This window comes from Heterodontus francisci, chromosome 8, assembly GCF_036365525.1.
Source record: "Heterodontus francisci isolate sHetFra1 chromosome 8, sHetFra1.hap1, whole genome shotgun sequence".
NCBI classification, from domain to species: Eukaryota; Metazoa; Chordata; class Chondrichthyes; order Heterodontiformes; family Heterodontidae; genus Heterodontus; species Heterodontus francisci.
Genome location: NC_090378.1, coordinates 1,154,329 through 1,172,821, shown reverse-complemented (window position 1 = coordinate 1,172,821; position 18,493 = coordinate 1,154,329). Strand labels below are relative to the sequence as shown.

Sequence of the window (18,493 nt, the reverse complement as noted above, 5' to 3'; positions counted from 1 at the left end):
TGAAATTATTTTCCTCTTTCCATAGCTCCCTTTTCCAGCAACAAAGTCTCTTTCCCATTGTTCCATTTGGAATTAGTTGTATGCTTTTGTTGGTTAGAGAATGGAGCAATCATAACCCGCTCTTAGCTGAGCATATCACTTACACACAAACTGTCAGTCCCATTGTCTCCGTTAATTCTCTGTACAATGACAGTACAGTTAAGTCACTAAATTGAAAGCCCCTGGGATTAAAGGGACAGCAGCTGTGTGGATATGATATTGGCTAAGATTCAGAAAGCAGAGATTAGTGGTGAATAATTGTGTTGCAGACTGGAGGGAAGTGTGCAGGGTATTCCCCGCAGGATCACTGCTCTTTCTGATATATATTAATGATCTATTCTTGGGAATACAGTGCATAATTTGAGAATTTGCAGATGGCATGAAAATCAGAAATGTAGTGAACAACGAGGGGGATAGTAACAGATGTGGAGGAAGTAGACATACAGACTGGTGGAATAGGCAGACACGTGGTAGATTTAATTTAACACAGGGAAGTGTGCAGTGATACATTTTACTCGGAAGAATGGCAGAGGCAATATAAACTAAAAATATAATTTTAAAAGGTTGCAAGAATAGTGAGACCTCAGCGTACAGGTACACAATGTTAAAAGGAGAAGGATGTTAAAAAAAAAAACATACAGGATTCTGTGCTTTATTAATGGAGGTTTAGAGGTCAAAAACAAGGAAGTTATGCTCAACCTTTATAAATCACTGATTAGGCCCCAGTTGGAGGATTGTGTTCAATTCTGGGCCCCACACTTTAGGAAGGATGTCAAGGCCTTGGAGAGGGTACGGAGGAGATTTACTAGAACCGTCCCAGGGATGACGGAAACATTTACAGGGCTATGGGGAAAGAGCAGGGGAGTGGGACGAACTGGATGGCTCTTTCAAAGAGCCAGCACAGGCTGGGCCGAATGGACTCCTCTTTTGCTGCCTGATTCTATAATGAGAATGGAACACGTAATAACCTGGTGTTAGCTCAGAATATCACTTACACACAAACCGGCTGTTCCATTGTGTCAAGTCAATCTTCTGACAATTTGAGTGCAGTTAAGTTACTGAATGAAGATGCAGAACAGTCCACTTGAAGCAAGTTGGCATGGTTTAGCATCTTAGCCAAGAGCCAGACATACTGCGCATTGGAAGATTCAACAGGAACTGCTTCCACGCCAAAACCTTTCAGTTATCAGAATTCGTGCCCTTCCTTCCATGAGCCGGAGATGAACCACAATCAAACAATGGGAATGTGGGAGCTTGATTAGGAAAGGGTTGGAAGATTGAATCAGGAAAACATTGTGCATGGTGGTTAATGTGTTGATACAACATCCTCTGACCCAACTTTGGACAGAGGTGTTTATTTAAAACCCCTGTAGCGAGCATTGTACAAATCACAGAATTTAACAGCACAGGAGGAAGCCATTCGGCCCATCATAACTGTGCTGGCTCTTTGAAAGAGCTAACCAATTTGTCCCATTACCCGACTCTTTCCCCAGAGTCCTGCAAATATTTCCCTTTCTAATATTTATCCAATTCCCTTTTGAAAGTTATTATTGAATCTGATTCCACCGCCCTTTCAGGCAGCGCATTCCAGATCACAACAATTCACTGTGAAAAAAAATTCTCCTCATCTCCCCCTCTGGTTCTTTTACCAATTACCTTCAATCTGTGTCGCTCTGGTTACTGACCCTCCTGTCACTGGAAACTGTTTCTCCTGATTTACTGTATCGATATGCCTCGTGATTTTAAACACCTCTATTAAATCTCCTCTCAATCTTCTCTGCTCTAAGGAGAACATACCAGCTTCTCCAGTCTCTCCACAGTCAGAGAGCAAATTACAAACTGCTAACCCACTTTTTTCAAAGAGCATTCACTCCCTCCTCCACCTTCAACGTTCACTCCCTCCACCACCTTCAACATTCACTCCCTCCTCCACCTTCAACATTCACTCCCTCCTCCACCTTCAACACTCACTCCCTCCACCACCTTCAACACTCACTCCCTCCTCCACCATCAACACTCACTCCATCTACCACCATCAACACTAACTCCATCCTCCACCTTCAACGTTCACTCCCTCCACCACCTTCAACATTCACTCCCTCCTCCACCTTCAACACTCACTCCCTCCACCACCTTCAACACTCACTCCCTCCTCCACCATCAACACTCACTCCATCTACCACCATCAACACTAACTCCATCCTCCACCTTCAACGTTCACTCCCTCCTCCACCTTCAACACTCACTCCCTCCTCCACCTTCAACATTCACTCCCTCCACCACCTTCAACATTCACTCCCTCCTCCACCATCAACACTCACTCCATCCTCCACCTTCAACGTTCACTCCCTCCACCACCTTCAACATTCACTCCCTCCTCCACCTTCAACATTCACTCCCTCCTCCACCTTCAACACTCACTCCATCCACCACCTTCAACACTCACTCCCTCCACCACCTTCAACATTCACTCCCTCCACCACCTTCAACACTCACTCCCTCCTCCACCTTCAACATTCACTCCCTCCACCACCTTCAACATTCACTCCCTCCTCCACCTTCAACACTCACTCCCTCCTCCACCTTCAACACTCACTCCATCCACCACCTTCAACACTCACTCCCTCCACCACCTTCAACATTCACTCCCTCCACCACCTTCAACATTCACTCCGTCCTTCACCTTCGACACTCACTCCATCCACCACCTTCGACATTCACTCCCTCCTCCACCTTCGACATTCACTCCCTCCTCCACCTTCAACATTCACTCCCTCCTCAACCTTCAACATTCACTCCATCCTCCACCTTCAACACTCACTCCCTCCACCACCTTCAACACTCACTCCCTCCACCACCTTCAACACTCACTCCCTCCTCCACCTTCAACACTCACTCCCTCCTCCACCTTCAACACTCACTCCCTCCTCCACCTTCAACATTCACTCCCTCCTCCACCTTCAACATTCACTCCATCCTCCACCTTCAACATTCACTCCCTCCACCACCTTCAACACTCACTCCCTCCACCACCTTCAACACTCACTCCCTCCTCCACCTTCAACACTCACTCCCTCCTCCACCTTCAACACTCACTCCCTCCTCCACCTTCAACATTCACTCCATCCTCCACCTTCAACATTCACTCCATCCTCCACCTTCAACATTCACTCCATCCACCACCTTCAACATTCTCTCCATGCACCACCTTCAACATTCTCTCCATGCACCACCTTCAACATTCACTCCCTCCTCCACCTTCAACACTCACTCCCTCCACCACCTTCAACATTCACTCCCTCCACCACCTTCAACATTCACTCCCTCCTCCACCTTCAACACTCACTCCCTCCTCCACCTTCAACATTCTCTCCCTCCTCCACCTTCAACATTCACTCCATCCTCCACCATCTTCAACACTCACTCCCTCCTCCACCTTCAACACTCACTCCATCCACCACTTTCAACATTCACTCCATCCACCACCTTCAACACTCACTCCCTCCTCCACCTTCAACACTCACTCCAAACACCTCCTTCAACATTCACTCCATCCACCACCTTCAACACTCATTCCCTCCTCCACCTTCAACATTCACCCCCTCCTCCACCTTCAACACTCACTCCCTCCTCCACCTTCAACACTCACTCCCTCCTCCACCTTCAACACTCACTCCCTCCTCCACCTTCAACATTCACTCCCTCCTCCACCTTCAACACTCACTCCCTCCTCCACCTTCAACATTCACTCCCTCCTTCACCTTCAACATTCACTCCCTCCTTAACCTTCAACATTCACTCCATCCACCATCTTCAACACTCACTCCCTCCTCCACCTTCAACACTCACTCCATCCACCACTTTCAACATTCACTCCATCCACCACCTTCAACACTCACTCCCTCCTCCACCTTCAACATTCACTCCCTCCACCACCTTCAACACTCACTCCCTCCTCCACCTTCAACATTCACTCCATCCTCCACCTTCAACATTCACTCCATCCTCCACCTTCAACATTCACTCCCTCCACCACCTTCAACACTCCCTCCCTCCTCCACCTTCAACATTCACTCCATCCTCCACCTTCAACATTCACTCCATCCTCCACCTTCAACATTCACTCCATCCACCACCTTCAACATTCACTCCATCCTCCACCTTCAACATTCACTCCCTTCACCACCTTCAACATTCACTCCCTCCACCACCTTCAACACTCACTCCCTCCTCCACCTTCAACACTCACTCCCTCCTCCACCTTCAACATTCACTCCATCCTCCACCTTCAACATTCACTCCATCCACCACCTTCAACATTCACTCCATCCACCACCTTCAACATTCTCTCCATGCACCACCTTCAACATTCTCTCCATGCACCACCTTCAACATTCACTCCCTCCTCCACCTTCAACACTCACTCCCTCCACCACCTTCAACATTCACTCCCTCCACCACCTTCAACACTCACTCCCTCCTCCACCTTCAACACTCACTCCCTCCTCCACCTTCAACATTCTCTCCCTCCTCCACCTTCAACATTCACTCCATCCTCCACCATCTTCAACACTCACTCCCTCCTCCACCTTCAACACTCACTCCATCCACCACTTTCAACATTCACTCCATCCACCACCTTCAACACTCACTCCCTCCTCCACCTTCAACACTCACTCCAAACACCTCCTTCAACATTCACTCCCTCCACCACCTTCAACACTCACTCCCTCCTCCACCTTCAACACTCACTCCCTCCTCCACCTTCAACACTCACTCCCTCCTCCACCTTCAACACTCACTCCCTCCTCCACCTTCAACACTCACTCCAAACACCTCCTTCAACATTCACTCCATCCACCACCTTCAACACTCACTCCCTCCTCCACCTTCAACACTCACTCCCTCCTCCACCTTCAACACTCACTCCCTCCTCCACCTTCAACACTCACTCCCTCCTCCACCTTCAACACTCACTCCCTCCTCCACCTTCAACATTCACTCCCTCCTCCACCTTCAACACTCACTCCCTCCTTCACCTTCAACATTCACTCCCTCCTTCACCTTCAACATTCACTCCATCCACCATCTTCAACACTCACTCCCTCCTCCACCTTCAACACTCACTCCATCCACCACTTTCAACATTCACTCCATCCTCCACCTTCAACATTCACTCCATCCTCCACCTTCAACACTCACTCCCTCCTCCACCTTCAACATTCACTCCATCCTCCACCTTCAACATTCACTCCATGCACCACCTTCAACATTCTCTCCATGCACCACCTTCAACATTCACTCCCTCCTCCACCTTCAACACTCACTCCCTCCACCACCTTCAACATTCACTCCCTCCACCACCTTCAACATTCACTCCCTCCTCCACCTTCAACACTCACTCCCTCCTCCACCTTCAACATTCTCTCCCTCCTCCACCTTCAACATTCTCTCCCTCCTCCACCTTCAACATTCACTCCATCCTCCACCATCTTCAACACTCACTCCCTCCTCCACCTTCAACACTCACTCCATCCACCACTTTCAACATTCACTCCCTCCTCCACCTTCAACACTCACTCCCTCCTCCACCTTCAACACTCACTCCCTCCTCCACCTTCAACATTCACTCCCTCCTCCACCTTCAACACTCACTCCCTCCTCCACCTTCAACATTCACTCCCTCCTTCACCTTCAACATTCACTCCCTCCTTCACCTTCAACATTCACTCCATCCACCATCTTCAACACTCACTCCCTCCTCCACCTTCAACACTCACTCCATCCACCACTTTCAACATTCACTCCATCCACCACTTTCAACATTCACTCCAAACACCTCCTTCAACATTCACTCCATCCACCACCTTCAACACTCACTCCCTCCTCCACCTTCAACACTCACTCCCTCCTCCACCTTCAACACTCACTCCCTCCTCCACCTTCAACATTCACTCCCTCCTCCACCTTCAACACTCACTCCCTCCTCCACCTTCAACATTCACTCCCTCCTCCACCTTCAACATTCACTCCATCCACCATCTTCAACACTCACTCCCTCCTCCACCTTCAACACTCACTCCATCCACCACTTTCAACATTCACTCCATCCACCACCTTCAACACTCACCCCCTCCTCCACCTTCAACATTCACCCCCTCCTCCACCTTCAACATTCACTCCCTCCTCCACCTTCAACATTCACTCCCTCCTCCACCTTCAACACTCACTCCCTCCTCCACCTTCAACACTCACTCCCTCCTCCACCTTCAACATTCACTCCCTCCTCAACCTTCAACATTCACTCCCTCCTCCACCTTCAACATTCACTCCATCCTCCACCTTCAACACTCACTCCCTCCACCACCTTCAACACTCACTCCCTCCACCACCTTCAACACTCACTCCCTCCTCCACCTTCAACACTCACTCCCTCCTCCACCTTCAACACTCACTCCCTCCTCCACCTTCAACATTCACTCCCTCCTCCACCTTCAACATTCACTCCCTCCTCCACCTTCAACATTCACTCCCTCCTCAACCTTCAACATTCACTCCCTCCTCCACCTTCAACATTCACTCCATCCTCCACCTTCAACACTCACTCCCTCCACCACCTTCAACACTCACTCCCTCCTCCACCTTCAACACTCACTCCCTCCTCCACCTTCAACACTCACTCCCTCCTCCACCTTCAACACTCACTCCCTCCTCCACCTTCAACATTCACTCCCTCCTCCACCTTCAACATTCACTCCATCCTCCACCTTCAACATTCACTCCCTCCACCACCTTCAACACTCACTCCCTCCACCACCTTCAACACTCACTCCCTCCTCCACCTTCAACACTCACTCCCTCCTCCACCTTCAACACTCACTCCCTCCTCCACCTTCAACATTCACTCCATCCTCCACCTTCAACATTCACTCCATCCTCCACCTTCAACATTCACTCCATCCACCACCTTCAACATTCTCTCCATGCACCACCTTCAACATTCTCTCCATGCACCACCTTCAACATTCACTCCCTCCTCCACCTTCAACACTCACTCCCTCCACCACCTTCAACATTCACTCCCTCCACCACCTTCAACATTCACTCCCTCCTCCACCTTCAACACTCACTCCCTCCTCCACCTTCAACATTCTCTCCCTCCTCCACCTTCAACATTCACTCCATCCTCCACCATCTTCAACACTCACTCCCTCCTCCACCTTCAACACTCACTCCATCCACCACTTTCAACATTCACTCCATCCACCACCTTCAACACTCACTCCCTCCTCCACCTTCAACACTCACTCCAAACACCTCCTTCAACATTCACTCCATCCACCACCTTCAACACTCATTCCCTCCTCCACCTTCAACATTCACCCCCTCCTCCACCTTCAACACTCACTCCCTCCTCCACCTTCAACACTCACTCCCTCCTCCACCTTCAACACTCACTCCCTCCTCCACCTTCAACATTCACTCCCTCCTCCACCTTCAACACTCACTCCCTCCTCCACCTTCAACATTCACTCCCTCCTTCACCTTCAACATTCACTCCCTCCTTCACCTTCAACATTCACTCCATCCACCATCTTCAACACTCACTCCCTCCTCCACCTTCAACACTCACTCCATCCACCACTATCAACATTCACTCCATCCACCACCTTCAACACTCACTCCCTCCTCCACCTTCAACATTCACTCCCTCCACCACCTTCAACACTCACTCCCTCCTCCACCTTCAACATTCACTCCATCCTCCACCTTCAACATTCACTCCATCCTCCACCTTCAACATTCACTCCCTCCACCACCTTCAACACTCCCTCCCTCCTCCACCTTCAACATTCACTCCATCCTCCACCTTCAACATTCACTCCATCCTCCACCTTCAACATTCACTCCATCCACCACCTTCAACATTCACTCCATCCTCCACCTTCAACATTCACTCCCTTCACCACCTTCAACATTCACTCCCTCCACCACCTTCAACACTCACTCCCTCCTCCACCTTCAACACTCACTCCCTCCTCCACCTTCAACATTCACTCCATCCTCCACCTTCAACATTCACTCCATCCACCACCTTCAACATTCACTCCATCCACCACCTTCAACATTCTCTCCATGCACCACCTTCAACATTCTCTCCATGCACCACCTTCAACATTCACTCCCTCCTCCACCTTCAACACTCACTCCCTCCACCACCTTCAACATTCACTCCCTCCACCACCTTCAACACTCACTCCCTCCTCCACCTTCAACACTCACTCCCTCCTCCACCTTCAACATTCTCTCCCTCCTCCACCTTCAACATTCACTCCATCCTCCACCATCTTCAACACTCACTCCCTCCTCCACCTTCAACACTCACTCCATCCACCACTTTCAACATTCACTCCATCCACCACCTTCAACACTCACTCCCTCCTCCACCTTCAACACTCACTCCATACACCTCCTTCAACATTCACTCCCTCCACCACCTTCAACACTCACTCCCTCCTCCACCTTCAACACTCACTCCCTCCTCCACCTTCAACACTCACTCCCTCCTCCACCTTCAACACTCACTCCCTCCTCCACCTTCAACACTCACTCCAAACACCTCCTTCAACATTCACTCCATCCACCACCTTCAACACTCACTCCCTCCTCCACCTTCAACACTCACTCCCTCCTCCACCTTCAACACTCACTCCTCCTCCACCTTCAACACTCACTCCCTCCTCCACCTTCAACACTCACTCCCTCCTCCACCTTCAACATTCACTCCCTCCTCCACCTTCAACACTCACTCCCTCCTTCACCTTCAACATTCACTCCCTCCTTCACCTTCAACATTCACTCCATCCACCATCTTCAACACTCACTCCCTCCTCCACCTTCAACACTCACTCCATCCACCACTTTCAACATTCACTCCATCCTCCACCTTCAACATTCACTCCATCCTCCACCTTCAACACTCACTCCCTCCTCCACCTTCAACATTCACTCCATCCTCCACCTTCAACATTCACTCCATGCACCACCTTCAACATTCTCTCCATGCACCACCTTCAACATTCACTCCCTCCTCCACCTTCAACACTCACTCCCTCCACCACCTTCAACATTCACTCCCTCCACCACCTTCAACATTCACTCCCTCCTCCACCTTCAACACTCACTCCCTCCTCCACCTTCAACATTCTCTCCCTCCTCCACCTTCAACATTCTCTCCCTCCTCCACCTTCAACATTCACTCCATCCTCCACCATCTTCAACACTCACTCCCTCCTCCACCTTCAACACTCACTCCATCCACCACTTTCAACATTCACTCCATCCACCACCTTCAACACTCACTCCCTCCTCCACCTTCAACACTCACTCCCTCCTCCACCTTCAACATTCACTCCCTCCTCCACCTTCAACACTCACTCCCTCCTCCACCTTCAACATTCACTCCCTCCTTCACCTTCAACATTCACTCCCTCCTTCACCTTCAACATTCACTCCATCCACCATCTTCAACACTCACTCCCTCCTCCACCTTCAACACTCACTCCATCCACCACTTTCAACATTCACTCCATCCACCACTTTCAACATTCACTCCAAACACCTCCTTCAACATTCACTCCATCCACCACCTTCAACACTCACTCCCTCCTCCACCTTCACACTCACTCCCTCCACCACCTTCAACACTCACTCCCTCCTCCACCTTCAACACTCACTCCCTCCTCCACCTTCAACATTCTCTCCCTCCTCCACCTTCAACATTCACTCCATCCTCCACCATCTTCAACACTCACTCCCTCCTCCACCTTCAACACTCACTCCATCCACCACTTTCAACATTCACTCCATCCACCACCTTCAACACTCACTCCCTCCTCCACCTTCAACACTCACTCCATACACCTCCTTCAACATTCACTCCCTCCACCACCTTCAACACTCACTCCCTCCTCCACCTTCAACACTCACTCCCTCCTCCACCTTCAACACTCACTCCCTCCTCCACCTTCAACACTCACTCCCTCCTCCACCTTCAACACTCACTCCAAACACCTCCTTCAACATTCACTCCATCCACCACCTTCAACACTCACTCCCTCCTCCACCTTCAACACTCACTCCTCCTCCACCTTCAACACTCACTCCCTCCTCCACCTTCAACACTCACTCCCTCCTCCACCTCAACACTCACTCCCTCCTCCACCTTCAACATTCACTCCCTCCTCCACCTTCAACACTCACTCCCTCCTTCACCTTCAACATTCACTCCCTCCTTCACCTTCAACATTCACTCCATCCACCATCTTCAACACTCACTCCCTCCTCCACCTTCAACACTCACTCCATCCACCACTTTCAACATTCACTCCATCCTCCACCTTCAACATTCACTCCATCCTCCACCTTCAACACTCACTCCCTCCTCCACCTTCAACATTCACTCCATCCTCCACCTTCAACATTCACTCCATGCACCACCTTCAACATTCTCTCCATGCACCACCTTCAACATTCACTCCCTCCTCCACCTTCAACACTCACTCCCTCCACCACCTTCAACATTCACTCCCTCCACCACCTTCAACATTCACTCCCTCCTCCACCTTCAACACTCACTCCCTCCTCCACCTTCAACATTCTCTCCCTCCTCCACCTTCAACATTCTCTCCCTCCTCCACCTTCAACATTCACTCCATCCTCCACCATCTTCAACACTCACTCCCTCCTCCACCTTCAACACTCACTCCATCCACCACTTTCAACATTCACTCCATCCACCACCTTCAACACTCACTCCCTCCTCCACCTTCAACACTCACTCCCTCCTCCACCTTCAACATTCACTCCCTCCTCCACCTTCAACACTCACTCCCTCCTCCACCTTCAACATTCACTCCCTCCTTCACCTTCAACATTCACTCCCTCCTTCACCTTCAACATTCACTCCATCCACCATCTTCAACACTCACTCCCTCCTCCACCTTCAACACTCACTCCATCCACCACTTTCAACATTCACTCCATCCACCACTTTCAACATTCACTCCAAACACCTCCTTCAACATTCACTCCATCCACCACCTTCAACACTCACTCCCTCCTCCACCTTCACACTCACTCCCTCCTCCACCTTCAACACTCACTCCCTCCTCCACCTTCAACATTCACTCCCTCCTCCACCTTCAACACTCACTCCCTCCTCCACCTTCAACATTCACTCCCTCCTCCACCTTCAACATTCACTCCATCCACCACCTTCAACATTCACTCCATCCTCCACCTTCAACATTCACTCCCTTCACCACCTTCAACATTCACTCCCTCCACCACCTTCAACACTCACTCCCTCCTCCACCTTCAACACTCACTCCCTCCTCCACCTTCAACATTCACTCCATCCTCCACCTTCAACATTCACTCCATCCACCACCTTCAACATTCACTCCATCCACCACCTTCAACATTCTCTCCATGCACCACCTTCAACATTCTCTCCATGCACCACCTTCAACATTCACTCCCTCCTCCACCTTCAACACTCACTCCCTCCACCACCTTCAACATTCACTCCCTCCACCACCTTCAACACTCACTCCCTCCTCCACCTTCAACACTCACTACCCTCCTCCACCTTCAACATTCTCTCCCTCCTCCACCTTCAACATTCACTCCATCCTCCACCATCTTCAACACTCACTCCCTCCTCCACCTTCAACACTCACTCCATCCACCACTTTCAACATTCACTCCATCCACCACCTTCAACACTCACTCCCTCCTCCACCTTCAACACTCACTCCATACACCTCCTTCAACATTCACTCCCTCCACCACCTTCAACACTCACTCCCTCCTCCACCTTCACACTCACTCCCCTCCTCCACCTTCAACACTCACTCCCTCCTCCACCTTCAACACTCACTCCCTCCTCCACCTTCAACACTCACTCCAAACACCTCCTTCAACATTCACTCCATCCACCACCTTCAACACTCACTCCCTCCTCCACCTTCAACACTCACTCCCTCCTCCACCTTCAACACTCACTCCCTCCTCCACCTTCAACACTCACTCCCTCCTCCACCTTCAACACTCACTCCCTCCTCCACCTTCAACATTCACTCCCTCCTCCACCTTCAACACTCACATCCCTCCTTCACCTTCAACATTCACTCCCTCCTTCACCTTCAACATTCACTCCATCCACCATCTTCAACACTCACTCCCTCCTCCACCTTCAACACTCACTCCATCCACCACTTTCAACATTCACTCCATCCTCCACCTTCAACATTCACTCCATCCTCCACCTTCAACACTCACTCCCTCCTCCACCTTCAACATTCACTCCATCCTCCACCTTCAACATTCACTCCATGCACCACCTTCAACATTCTCTCCATGCACCACCTTCAACATTCACTCCCTCCTCCACCTTCAACACTCACTCCTCCACCACCTTCAACATTCACTCCCTCCACCACCTTCAACATTCACTCCCTCCTCCACCTTCAACACTCACTCCCACCTCCACCTTCAACATTCTCTCCCTCCTCCACCTTCAACATTCTCTCCCTCCTCACCTTCAACATTCACTCCATCCTCCACCATCTTCAACACTCACTCCCTCCTCCACCTTCAACACTCACTCCATCCACCACTTTCAACATTCACTCCATCCACCACCTTCAACACTCACTCCCTCCTCCACCTTCAACACTCACTCCCTCCTCCACCTTCAACATTCACTCCCTCCTCCACCTTCAACACTCACTCCCTCCTCCACCTTCAACATTCACTCCCTCCTTCACCTTCAACATTCACTCCCTCCTTCACCTTCAACATTCACTCCATCCACCATCTTCAACACTCACTCCCTCCTCCACCTTCAACACTCACTCCATCCACCACTTTCAACATTCACTCCATCCACCACTTTCAACATTCACTCCAAACACCTCCTTCAACATTCACTCCATCCACCACCTTCAACACTCACTCCCTCCTCCACCTTCAACACTCACTCCCTCCTCCACCTTCAACACTCACTCCCTCCTCCACCTTCAACATTCACTCCCTCCTCCACCTTCAACACTCACTCCCTCCTCCACCTTCAACATTCACTCCCTCCTCCACCTTCAACATTCACTCCATCCACCACCTTCAACATTCACTCCATCCTCCACCTTCAACATTCACTCCCTTCACCACCTTCAACATTCACTCCCTCCACCACCTTCAACACTCACTCCCTCCTCCACCTTCAACACTCACTCCCTCCTCCACCTTCAACATTCACTCCATCCTCCACCTTCAACATTCACTCCATCCACCACCTTCAACATTCACTCCATCCACCACCTTCAACATTCTCTCCATGCACCACCTTCAACATTCTCTCCATGCACCACCTTCAACATTCACTCCCTCCTCCACCTTCAACACTCACTCCCTCCACCACCTTCAACATTCACTCCCTCCACCACCTTCAACACTCACTCCCTCCTCCACCTTCAACACTCACTCCCTCCTCCACCTTCAACATTCTCTCCCTCCTCCACCTTCAACATTCACTCCATCCTCCACCATCTTCAACACTCACTCCCTCCTCCACCTTCAACACTCACTCCATCCACCACTTTCAACATTCACTCCATCCACCACCTTCAACACTCACTCCCTCCTCCACCTTCAACACTCACTCCATACACCTCCTTCAACATTCACTCCCTCCACCACCTTCAACACTCACTCCCTCCTCCACCTTCAACACTCACTCCCTCCTCCACCTTCAACACTCACTCCCTCCTCCACCTTCAACACTCACTCCCTCCTCCACCTTCAACACTCACTCCAAACACCTCCTTCAACATTCACTCCATCCACCACCTTCAACACTCACTCCCTCCTCCACCTTCAACACTCACTCCCTCCTCCACCTTCAACACTCACTCCCTCCTCCACCTTCAACACTCACTCCCTCCTCCACCTTCAACACTCACTCCCTCCTCCACCTTCAACATTCACTCCCTCCTCCACCTTCAACACTCACTCCCTCCTTCACCTTCAACATTCACTCCCTCCTTCACCTTCAACATTCACTCCATCCACCATCTTCAACACTCACTCCCTCCTCCACCTTCAACACTCACTCCATCCACCACTTTCAACATTCACTCCATCCTCCACCTTCAACATTCACTCCATCCTCCACCTTCAACACTCACTCCCTCCTCCACCTTCAACATTCACTCATCCTCCACCTTCAACATTCACTCCATGCACCACCTTCAACATTCTCTCCATGCACCACCTTCAACATTCACTCCCTCCTCCACCTTCAACACTCACTCCCTCCACCACCTTCAACATTCACTCCCTCCACCACCTTCAACATTCACTCCCTCCTCCACCTTCAACACTCACTCCCTCCTCCACCTTCAACATTCTCTCCCTCCTCCACCTTCAACATTCTCTCCCTCCTCCACCTTCAACATTCACTCCATCCTCCACCATCTTCAACACTCACTCCCTCCTCCACCTTCAACACTCACTCCATCCACCACTTTCAACATTCACTCCATCCACCACCTTCAACACTCACTCCCTCCTCCACCTTCAACACTCACTCCCTCCTCCACCTTCAACATTCACTCCCTCCTCCACCTTCAACACTCACTCCCTCCTCCACCTTCAACATTCACTCCCTCCTTCACCTTCAACATTCACTCCCTCCTTCACCTTCAACATTCACTCCATCCACCATCTTCAACACTCACTCCCTCCTCCACCTTCAACACTCACTCCATCCACCACTTTCAACATTCACTCCATCCACCACTTTCAACATTCACTCCAAACACCTCCTTCAACATTCACTCCATCCACCACCTTCAACACTCACTCCCTCCTCCACCTTCAACACTCACTCCCTCCTCCACCTTCAACACTCACTCCCTCCTCCACCTTCAACATTCACTCCCTCCTCCACCTTCAACACTCACTCCCTCCTCCACCTTCAACATTCACTCCCTCCTCCACCTTCAACATTCACTCCATCCACCATCTTCAACACTCACTCCCTCCTCCACCTTCAACACTCACTCCATCCACCACTTTCAACATTCACTCCATCCACCACCTTCAACACTCACCCCCTCCTCCACCTTCAACATTCACCCCCTCCTCCACCTTCAACATTCACCCCCTCCTCCACCTTCAACATTCACTCCCTCCTCCACCTTCAACATTCACTCCCTCCTCCACCTTAAGCTTTCACACCCTCCTCCTCCTTCAGCTTTCACTCCCTCCTCCTCCTTCAGCTTTCACTCCCTCCTCCTCCTTCAGCTTTCACTCCATCCTCCACCGACACACAGTGTGCACCATCTACAAGATGCACTGCAGCAACGCACCAAGGCTCCTTCGACAGCACCTTCCAAACCCGTGACCTCTACCACCTAGAAGGACAAGGGCAGCTAATACATGGGAACATCACCACCTGCAAGTTCCCCTCCAAGTCACACACCATCCTGACTTGGAACTATATCACCATTCCTTCACTGTCACTGGGTCAAAATCCTGGAACTCCCTTCCTAACAGCAGTATGGGTGTACCTACCTCACAAGGACTGCAGCGGTTCAAGAAGGCAGCTCACCACCACCTCTCAAGGGCAATTAGGGATGGGCAATAAATGCTGGCCTGGCCAGCGACACCCACATCCCATGAACTAATTAATGAAAGACTACAAACAAATGAACTTGGTTACATCAGACCAATTTTGATAATGGAACTGTTTTCCATGGCATTCATTATTGTTTGCAGTTATTTAACTGGGGGTGTCTGTCACACACAATTATCAAATTAATTTACCGCGTTTACAGAGACAATTCTTCTGTTCTCTTACTTTATTGAAAATGAGTGTCAGTGTCAGCATATCGTGACAGAAGCAAAATTGGCAGGTAATTTTGTGTGGAGTTTTGAGATCCGGCATCGATGGGCAGTTTTCTGTTGTCATTGTACAGATCCCTGGTCAGACTGCATGTGGAGTAACTGTGTTCGGTTCTGAGCCCCGCACTCAGGAAGGATATACTGGACTTGGAGGGGGAGCAGCACAGATTTACCAGAATGATCCTGGGCTAAAAGGGTTAAATTATCTGGACAGGTTGTACAGACCAGGCTTGTGTTCCCTTGAATTTAGAAGATTAAGAGGTGATTTATTTGAGGTGTTTAAGGTGATTAGAATTGACAGGATCGAGAGAGAGAAACTATTCCTCTGATGAGGGAAGAGGGCAGAACAAGGCGGCAGAACCTTAAAATGGCCAGGCCATTCAGGGGTGATGTCAGGAAACACTTCTTTAAACAAAGGGGAGTAGAAATCAGGAACTCTCTCCCCCAAAAAGCCAATGATTCTGCGCGTCAGTGGGACTAGCAATCGATTTTTCTTCGATAAGGATTATGGAGCAAAGGCAGGAAAATGGGTTTGAAATCCTGGTCAGCAAGGATCTAACTGAATGGTGAAACAGACTCGAGGGGCTGAATGGCCTCCTCCTGTTCCTGTGGAACAGACTCGAGGGGCTGAATGGCCTCCTCCTGTTCTGGTGGAATAGACTCGAGGGGCTGAATGGCCTCCTCCTGTTCCTGTGGAACAGACTCGAGGAGCTAATTGCCTCCTCCTCTTCTGGTGGAACAGACTCGAGGGGCTGAATGGCCTCCTCCTGTTCCTGTGGAACAGACTCGAGGGGCTGAATGGCCTCCTCCTGTTCCTTTGGAATAGACTCGAGGGGCTGAATGGCCTCCTCCTGTTCCTGTGGAATAGACTGGAGGAGCTGAATGGCCTTCTCCTGTTCCTGTGGAATAGACTCGAGGGGCTGAATGGCTTCCTCCTGTTCCTGTGGAATAGACTCGAGGACCTGAATGACCTCCTTCTGTTCCTGTGGAATAGACTCGAGGGGTTGAATGGCCTTCTCCTGTTCCTGTGGAATAGATTCGAGGGGCTGAATGGCCTCCTCCTGTTCCTGTGGAATAGACTCGGGAGCTGAATGGCCTTCTCCTGTTCCTGTGGAATAGACTCGAGGGGCTGAATGGCCTCCTCCTGTTCCTGTGGAATAGACTCGAGGGGCTGAATAGCCTCCTCCTGTTCCTGTGGAATAGACTCGAGGAGCTGAATGGCCTTCTCCTGTTCCTGTGGAATAGACTCGAGGAGCTGAATGGCCTCCTTCTGTACCTGTGGAATAGACTCAAGGGGCTGAATGGCCTTCTCTTGTTCTGGTGCCAGTGTTGAATGTGCTCACAGTTTACTCCGTGTTCATCTGTTGCAGGGTCCGAAAGGCGATCTCGGAGACAAGGGTGAAGCAGGGCCCCCAGGGGCAGCAGGTCCGGCTGGACCTAAAGGGCCACCAGGAGATGATGGGCCAAAAGGCAACCCTGTAAGTCCCTCTTGCCTCACTCACTCACTCCTTCATACACCCCTCCTTCACTCAATCCCTCACTCACACCCCCTCACATTCCCCTCCCTCACTCACCCCCCACTCACTTACCCCTCACACACCCCTCAGTCACTCACCCACCCCTCACTCACCCCCTCACACTCCGCTCCCTTATTCATCCCCTCACTCCTCACACACTGCCCTCACTCACTTCCTCAATCCCCCTCACTCAATCCCTCACTTACCTCCTCACTCACCTCACTTACTTCCTTATTCTCCTCAATCACCTCCTCACTCCTCTCACTCACCCTCTCACTTCCCTCAATCACTGATTCCCCTCACACTACCTTCACTCACTCACTCCTCATTCCTCTCATTCACCCCCTCACTTCCCTCAATCACTCACTCACTCCCCTCACACAACTTAATCACTTCCCTTAATCACACCCCCATGGTCACCCCTTCACTCATCTCCTTACACCCCTCAAACATTCCCCTCAGTAACTCCCCTCTCTGTCCCCACATGCCCCTCGATCACTCTGTCACTCACCACCTCTTTCAGTCCCGACACACACACACAATATTTTCCAGAAACTCTTGCTGTTTCTCTGCCGTGTTCATTCATGTTTTTCTGTCTGTTCTTCCAGGGTCCTGTCGGTTTTCCAGGTGATCCCGGACCTCCTGGGGAAGCAGGTACTCCAGTAAGTATGACCACTTGCTCTTGTGACCCATCATAGCTATATGTTGCTAGGTGCTTATTCTGGTCTATTACAAAAAAGCAAACCAAGCATTGGGATTCATTGCTAGAGAAATAGAACTGAAACAAAAGAAGTTCTCTTAAACTTGTATCGAACCTCTGTTAGACCACTCTTGGAGCAATGCACAGTTTTGGTCTCCTTCTACCTTCCTTCAACTTTTAGTTGCTCAAGAGAGTTGAACTTGATGAGGTAATACACATCTGACTGCAATTCCTCTGCTGTTAGTTTAATGCTGTTGTTAACTTGAAT

The 18,493-nt window shown here is 50.4% G+C and overlaps 1 protein-coding gene across 1 annotated transcript in view; it reads left to right on the top strand.

Moving 5' to 3' along the window:
- The window catches only part of LOC137373152 (collagen alpha-1(XI) chain-like), a 612,019-nt gene that overhangs the window by 464,767 nt on the left and 128,759 nt on the right, over positions 1–18,493 (top strand). Inside the window, exons 53-54 of the mRNA XM_068038011.1 lie at positions 17,379–17,486; positions 18,134–18,187. Coding sequence (XP_067894112.1) covers positions 17,379–17,486; positions 18,134–18,187 — 162 coding nt within the window. The remainder of the gene's footprint in view (positions 1–17,378; positions 17,487–18,133; positions 18,188–18,493) is intronic.